This window comes from Rhincodon typus, chromosome 26 (assembly GCF_021869965.1).
Source record: "Rhincodon typus isolate 14 chromosome 26, sRhiTyp1.1, whole genome shotgun sequence".
Classification (NCBI taxonomy): Eukaryota; Metazoa; Chordata; class Chondrichthyes; order Orectolobiformes; family Rhincodontidae; genus Rhincodon; species Rhincodon typus.
Window position 1 is genome coordinate 1,978,684 of NC_063357.1, and position 8,861 is coordinate 1,987,544.

An 8,861-nucleotide genomic window follows, 5' to 3' on the forward strand; every position below is an offset into this window, starting at 1 on the left:
GGTTTAACAGCCTAGTCCTTAGAATTAGGAGTAGGTTATTCAGCCCCTCAAGCCTGTTCTACCAATCACTGATGATCAGAAATGATCCATCTTTGTTTAAATATCTATTCATACACTTAGCTAACAAAAATATGTATCCATCTCAATCCTGAAGAGTTGCTTTCATAAAAACATTTGTGTTATAACATTATCCAGATTGTGGGATCTCAGTTTCACTCAGCTGCTGGTAGTCCAGGCTATAGCGTCTGAATAAGAGGATCCTATATCATGTTATTGGTGTGAAATGTAGTCTGGCACTCATGCAGTTCTGAGGAGGTGCTGCATTGTCAGGTATGATGCAGTTTGGACAAAATGGTACACTGCTGCCCTGTGTGGATATTAAAAATTCTATGGCACGGTTCAAAGTGTCCTTACCCATAATCATTCCTAAACTAAATCAATTCTCACCTGATATCCACATGTTACTGCTCAGCCAAACACCCCCTTCTCTGGTCAGAAACTGAGGTTACTTTTGTATCCCTCTCAATACCGTAGCAGTTGGTTCTTATACATTGAGCCTAGGATATTTGTCATCACCTCATAACAATATGGCATTTTCACCCAATGTCTTTGGTCATGGAAACATAGCTCCTAGTCAAAAGCAGAACAAGGTACCTACTCCCACGGATCAGCAGCACTGAAGCGAATTAGGCTTCTGGGTAATGATGGAGTGATCTCTCACTCCTCCCTCCACTCTGCTTCATTCTAATTTTTCCCTCCTTATTAATCTTTTAGTCAATCTGTGCTTTTTTAAATATATTATGTCAATTCTTTGGATCTGCACCATTTTAAGTTTGATACCATCTTTAACCTTCTTATTTAACCACAGATGGTGCATTTTCCCCTTGGAATTTTTATTTCTCACTAAAATGTATGACAGTCACGTGTCAGTAAAATAAAGACCTGAAATCCCAGTTATAGTGTCATAGGGGACTGCAAGGGCAAATAATCCCAAACATCATACTTGTTCCACACTGTTCAACAGAGCAGTTGAATAAAATCACAGAATGACTACAGCACAGAAGGCAGCTGTTTGGCTAATCAAGTTCATGCTGGCTCTTTGCAAATACAACTTAGCTGGTTCCACTTCCCCATCCTTGCATTTTTAAAGTGGCAGCGGATGGCACAATCAAGGTTTTCCATGATTTGTCCTGTCCATTTGGAATGAAGGAAATATGTCACTCATTTGTTAACTCTTAATCCCTAATAGGGTCACTCACCACTCTCTGTACAATGGGATGAGTGTGTCAGGGTGGTGAGTGATGAAGATCACAACATTGTGGGGAGTAGGGAAATAGAATTTCATCTACATGCCCACACAAGGTTTCCTGAAAAAGAAATACTATTGTCAGAAAACTGGAACTGATACTCCAACTAGAAGTGGAAATTAATGTGGTCTACTATAATTTTTTCCCTGATGGAGTCTGTCCTTATCCAGAATTTATTGCAGAAAAGTCTACCATCTGGTCTTCTCATGGCATATTTTTCGAGTTCCCTGCTGGCCAGCTTGAGATTTATGTGGCAATATTGATACATTGACTTGGTGAAAGATCATTGTTTTACATGAGAGAGGAGATTCTGAAAAAGTATCCTAATAAAGGAGCCTACTATACAAAGCAGTAGTTACCCCTGTGTGTGTACAGGAGGGGGTTTATCTAGGGTAAAACACATCCTATAGCTATATTAGGCACTGAGCTTTTAAACATAGTAATGTTGCTGCACTTCACATAAAAAAGATTTGTATTTCTACAGCAGTATTCACTATCCTCAGGACAGTCCAAAGTGAAAGAAATCATAGTGAAGTGCAATCACAGCAGTAATTTTAGAAACAGTAGCCATTTTGCATGCAGCAAGCTCCAACACCATCAACAACGTGACAGGAACCAGCTAATTAATTTTACTGATTTTGGTGGAAGGATAAATGAGGAGATCACTAATCTTCTAAGAATGTCAAGGAATCTTTTGTGTCCAACTTAAAGAACAGTAAGTTTAACAGGTTTACTCTTTCATCTAAAATAAAGAAACTCACAGGTAAAACATGTTCTAGAGTGTAGTTATTGCAGGTAAAATGCAGTGGATTACAATATTTACAAAAATCGGTGAACGGTCATATTAAAGGGACAGCAAAGTCAGTACAGTATGATGCGTGACTTGGATTGAAATGTGGAGCTGATGGTGGTCCCATGCATCAGCTGCCCTCCTCCTTGAGGAGGTGAAAATTTCGTGTTTGAGAGCTGCTGTGCAGAAGTATTATTGAATGGTCTGTAATATATTAGGACAGAAGCTGGCAAAGACAGCGGTGTTCATTTTTACTGTCTGAGTCGCTCACTTTACCCTTGCAAAAGCACTGAAATGAGTACAATATTTGGAGGTAGAATTACTCGTTCTCTCGGCATACTCAAAATTTTAAACAGTCCTCTACAAACATTCCAACTAGTGCCAGGAAACTGTGCCAAATAAAACAAAAACACACAGTCAAAAAACGCAAAAGGCCCATTGATCCATCCAACCTGTCCCATATAGTTATTATGCACCGCAATACAGGTACTCCACAAACGTCCAGAGTCATATAGTCTCCTGGGAAAAGTGGTAAAACAGACAGAAACCAGGGTCAGTTAGGAAAATCAATATGGAAAACTCTTCTATACATCCATTAGGTGATCAAACTTAGTCCAAGATTATCAGTACAGCCTGATTAATCTTGTCGGTTACATACCTGTTGTATTAAGTGATCTTCACCCCAGTCAGCACCAGGTTAGCTCTTGCTTCAAGGGATTCAGTGAATTAGTGTTCGCATCAGGAGCCATCATTCTGTTCCACAGCTTTACTGTTCCCTAGAAAAACAAGAATCTAACCTAGACCAGCCCTTAGCCTGCAATCATGACTTCTAGTCTTCATTAATCTAAGCAGCCAAAGTAATTGGCCTACACAGACTGGTCTCTTTATTGTTTTTACACCTTGAGCTTTTTAAACCTTGACTCGACAGCTTGTCAACTGAATTTAGAACCAGCTCTCTGAGGTATCTGGGTTACTAAAATAAAAGCAAAATACTGTAATTGCTGGAAATTTGAAAAATAAACAAAGTGCTGGAAATATTTAGCAGGTCTGCCATTACTTCTGGAGACAGAGACAGGGAGTGAGGGAGAGAGAGAGAGAGAGAGGTAAGCTTTGTTTTGTAAATCTTAATACTTGTAAATATTGTAATCCACTGCATTTTACCTGCAATAACCACACTTTAGAACATGTTTTACCTGAGATAGTTTCTTTATTTTAGATGAAAGATTATATCTCCTTACTGTGCTCAGATTCTACAATTGTACACATCACGAAGCAGGAATTCATTAGTGATGAGAGTTGATTAAACGCAGCAACACAAAATTACACTTACAAGATAGAACACAACATTTACAAGATAACATCCCATAGTAACTGAAGAGCTTATGTCAGAACACCAAGGAAGATATGGGTAGATATGGTTGTGGGGAGAGAAAGGTGCAAAAAGGTGGATTGAAACACTACAAGCTAGGGAAGGTAATATAGCCTGGAGACACAAAATGGCAGAGTGACAAGTGATACATATGGTAAAAGTAGACAGCCACAGATATGTGGCAAGATAAAGAGGGTGAAGAATCAGAGATTGTGGGGGTTAGGAGAAAGAGACAGACTCAGCAAGAAACAAAAGAGGAGAGGGAATGAGAACACTCGAAGAAGGAATGAACAGATAGCAGGAAATGATTTAATCTTCAAATTGGTGTCTTGTTTTGTTGGTTTTTGAACATTTCAACAATTGGTTGGAAAGCCACAGAAATAAACTTGCAGGCTTTCCCTATAAATAATTTTACATGAAAATTAGTAGGAAAAGCAGTACAGACACAAATTCAGAGATGTCAGATATATTCATATTTAGTACCCTCTTGAATTTAAGCTTTTCACTGTACTTGAGTACGCGTGACAATAAATCAATCAATCAAGCTGTGCATAAAACCGAGGCATCGACATTGTCCAAGACTTGCTTCATAACCCAATCACCCATCACTCCTATGTTTGCTGACCTACTCAGGCTGCAGGTATCTGCAGAACTCCATTTCGTCATGCAATCAGTAAAGAGGGCAAGACGTTCCAATAATTTAAATTGAACAAAATCCAAAACATTTACAAATATTTGAGCCCTATTATCCAATATTCTTTCATAATTGACATATCTCAAGTCCACGTGAAACCATCAATTGTTCATTGCCAGTTCACCATCTCCTCAATTCACCTTCTTTTTCCATTTAAAGTCCTTGGCGGTCTTTAATAGGGACAGCATAATGGGGACACACATTGGCAGAAACAAGGGGATGTAAATGGCAAACTTCTGATCATCTGGGAAGTACAGTAGGTGGAGGAGAGATGGATCAAAGAAAGCTTTCTCGGATGAAGTGATGCCATCTTTGCTGGCCTTAAATGCTGGCAAGAGTCGCCCGGCCTCCAACTCCTCAAGTGATTGTTGAACAGAGGCCAGGGCACTGTACACCTGTGAAGACAGAGAAAGAAGAGATAGAGAGAGGGCCTTGGATAAAAGAACAAAAACACAAGTAAACTAAAAGACCCTGCTTAGGAAAAAGAAAGGCATTAAAATTTGAGAAAACACAGCCGACTTATCATCACAAAGCTCAACTATTCATTGCCCTGTCCCAGTTCTTTGAAAGACCTGTTCAATTAATCCCACATCCCTATAGTTTGTCCAATGCCTCCTCCTTTGGCTACCGTTGAACCTGTTTTTATCCCTCTTTCCAACAGCATATTCCAGTTTGTAATAACTAGCTGTACTCCTCCTCTCTCCCCTGATTCTTTTGAAAATTACATTGTCTTTAGAACATAGAACATTACAGCGCAGTACAGGCCCTTCGGCCCTCGATGTTGCGCTGACCTGTGAAACCAATCTCAAGCCCATCTAACCTAAACTATTCCATTATCATCCATATGTTTATCCAATGACCATTTAAATGCCCTTAAAGTTGGCGAGTCTGGTTACCAGTTTCTGCCAGTGGAAATATGTTTGCCTCATTTACTTTGTCAAAATTCCTCACTACTTATTTCCTAATTTGGAAAGTTATTCTCATTTGTCCCCTATCATCATCCCTTGGGATTACTATGATTCCTCAGCTGAAAAGGGATCAGTATCTTTTGGGCATTCATAGAATCCCTGCAGTGTCGAAGCAGGCCATTTGGCCCATCGAGCCCATATCAACTCTCCAAACAGCATCCCACCCGGACTCACCCCCTACCGTATCCCCGTAATCCTAGATTTCCCATGGTTTACCCACTTAGTCTGCACATTCTTGGATATTATGGGGCAATTTAGCATGGCCAATCCACCCAAGCTGCACATCTTTGGACTATGGGAGGAAACCGGAGCACTTGGAGGAAACATAGGCAGACATGGGGAGCATGTACAAACTCCACGCAGTCACCCGAAGGTGGAATCGAACCCAGGTCCCTGGCATTATGAAGCAGCAGTGTAACCCCTGAGCCACTGTGCCGTCCAAAATAAAAATCAACTCCTGTTTCTATCAAAAATTCAATAGCTGTTATCAAAGGGGAATTGGATAATTATTTAAAGGTAGAGGATGTACAGGACTAAGGAGAAATGCTAGGGGAGTGGGACAAGAGCAATTGTTCTTGCAGTAAACTAGCACAGACAATAAAAGTCAGATGGTTTCCTTCTGTGATATAAGCTTTCTATCATTCTATGCTATGCACCTGTGGAACTACAGTGCAGCAAATGGATTGTGCCTTCTCGAAGGAGGAGGAACATCTGAAACTCTGACAAATGAAAAGCTATCGGCTCACACTCACCTCAGAGGCGACGTTATCATTAATCACGATGTTTCCAATTTCATCGAGGAGCTGAGCTAAGGAGGTCAGTGTATTTGTTGCAGTGGCAATATTTTCCACTGTTCTCACCCAGAGCAGGCGGTCAATCTCCCAGTCAGTGGCAATCATGTTCCCAGGACTTTGGACAAGGGATTGAGGAGGGGGCTGTACTTTCTGTATACCCAATAGTAATCTGTCAGGAGGGTACAGGGGAAAAGAAAGTGAGAGAGTGCACAAACAAATCAAATAAATTATATGTGCAGCAGGACCAGAAACTCTGCAGTTCAAAGAGCTGTGTATGAGAATTAAACCCAGATCTCACTGATGATTGCATAACCAAAGCCCCTGCTGCAAGACTAGTGCTTCCATTCTATGCTTGGTTATCATGGGGTCGGGGATGGCAGCCTGGATTTTAACATCTCAGTCCAGCTCAATACTTGTGTATCACCATTAAATTGATGGGATAATGAGCAAATTTCACCTTTTTGAATGTATAATTTTACACCTTACATTAGAATGTTCAGCTCAGAAACAAGCCATTCAGCCCCATGGTCTAGGTCAGGATTTATGCACCCCTAGGACCTCACTCACTTTCTGCATCATGTGCTTATGCAGCTTCTCTTCAAATTATCAGCTCTTCACTTCAAACACTCCCTCTGGTAGCTATGCATTCTCACCCCTGTGAAGGTCACCATGCCTCAGGCGAGGGACAAGGTTGAGAAGGTGGTGCCTTCATGGTGGACCTCAGCTGGTACAGACACTAAAATCCAGCTTGCAGAATAAAATGCTGAAATTTTAATTCCACAACTGACTCAAGAAAATAGCAACATTCTACCTCATTTTTGAAGTCGATGGCGTAAGTAGGCACTTGGCTGGTAAGTAGACAGTCTGCCAGACAGTGATGGCAGCAACAGACTAACTATGCTACACCTGGGTTCTTCAGTGTAATAAGATCTGGACAATATCCAGGCTTGGGCTGACATGTGGCAAGTAACATTTGTGCCACACAAATGCCAGGCAATGACCATCACCAATAAGAGACAATCTAACTACCTCCCCTCGACATTCAAAGGTGTTACCATCACTGAATCCCCCATTATCAACATACCTTGGGTTATCATTGATCAGAAACACATTGGACTCACCACATAAACAGAGTGGCTACAAGAGCAGGTCAGAGGCTTAGAACACTGTGGCAAGTAACTCACCGCCTGGCTCCCTAAAGACTGTCCACCATCTCTAAGGCACAAGTCAGCAGTATGATGTAATAGTCCCCACTTGCCTGGATGGGTGCAGCGCCAACAACACTCAAGAAGCTTGACAACATCCAGGACAATGCAGTCCACTCGATTGGCACTTCATCCACAAGCACCCACTCCCTCTACCACCAACACTCAATAGCAGCAGTGTGCGCCATCTACAAGATGCACTGCAGAAATTTACCAAAGATCCTTAGACAGCACCTGGAATTTCCTCCCTAATGGCATTGTGGGTCAGGCAGCTCACCACCACCTTCTCAAGTAAAGACAGGCAATAGATGCTCGCCAGCCAGTGACGCCCACATCCCACAAAATGAATAATGTAACAAACACCAGACCAATTAGCATCAATCTCCTCCTGGGCTAAAGGTTGCAGGTATGCAGTAGCTAAGTTGGTAGCAATCTTGAAATTCTATCAATGGCTGCAGGGTCCCACTCCAAAAACTTGAGGACAAAAACAAAAGCTGGTGCTCCAAACTACTGACACCAAACTAGCACCCTCTCAGGTGCTAGCAAAGGCTTCCGTGGCCATTATTCAACAGGAACAGGGGAGTTTTCCACAGAGTTTTGGTCACTATATATTCCTCAAACCAATTATAATCAGGTTGCCTGCTCATTACCACATTACTGTTTACTGGAGCTTGCTGGGTACAATTTCACTGCCCCATCATTTACATTATGACAATGATTATGCTTCAGAAGTACTTAACTGGTGGTAAAATGCTTTGGGAAGGAGAGAGATGCTGTGGAAATGAAAATTCTTTCTTATGTCTTACCGCAGCTGAGTCAGAAACACCTCCATCACTCGAACCATGTCTACGTTGACTGAGACTGGCAGCAGGGTCTCGTTCAGTTGCTGGTGATCCACATTGTAAATCTAATCAGTGAACAAGGTTAAAACGTTAATGAAACGGAAACCCATCGGAACTTGAGAACAGAATTATCACTTACCCTAAACTGCATGAGTAAAAGCATTTAATCTTAATATACTCATAATCTATATATAAAGATAGAAAAAACTTGCATTTATGTAGCCTCTATAAACAATTTGGAAATGTAGTTACTACTGTAATGTAGAAAACATGGCAGCCATTTTGCAGACAAGCTTCCACAAACAGCAAATAATGAACACATTATCTCCTGTAGTGATATTGGTTGAATGCTCAGTTTGTCCACTTTCTCAGCAACGTGCCATGGGACCTTTTATGGCTTTTATTTTGAATTCATTAGCGGTATGCGAGTAGCACTGGCAAGGCCAGATTTATTGCCCGTCCCTGACTGAATTGTCTGTCAGAAGGGGTACACTGGCACCTTGGCTTAACATTTCATCTGAAAGACAGCATTTTCAACAATGCAGCACTGGAAGCATCATCCTGGATTTCAGGTTCAAGTCTCAGAAAAGAACCTGAACCTAAGCCATTCTGATTCAGAGTTAAGAGTGTTGTCCAGTGAGACAGGGCAGGCAAGAAAGGTTACATTAATTCATATACCACAGAAAAGAAAAACAAATACTAAAGCATACATTAGTGCCTGCTGATTTGATAATAGCATGCAGGTGATAAATGGAGCAATTGAAGGATTCTTCCTCCATGACCTGCCATGCTGTACTGCAATAACAAGGTGTAGAGCTGGATGAACACAGCAGGCCAAGCAGCATCAGAGGTCTAGGCCCGAAACGTCAGCTTTCCTGCTCCTCTGATGCTG

At 41.4% G+C, this 8,861-nt stretch overlaps 1 protein-coding gene across 1 annotated transcript; it reads right to left on the reverse strand.

The window, feature by feature from the left end:
• Positions 1-3,916: 3,916 nt before the first annotated feature.
• LOC109921741 (GPI transamidase component PIG-S-like) lies at positions 3,917-8,043 on the reverse strand. The gene is made up of 3 exons (XM_020521786.2): positions 7,934-8,043; positions 5,881-6,091; positions 3,917-4,555 (listed from the first exon to the last, which is right to left on the reverse strand). Exons 1-3 carry the CDS (start codon positions 7,969-7,971, stop codon positions 4,292-4,294), a joined length of 513 nt encoding a protein of 170 aa, XP_020377375.2. The 5' UTR covers positions 7,972-8,043; the 3' UTR covers positions 3,917-4,291.
• Positions 8,044-8,861: the final 818 nt, after the last annotated feature.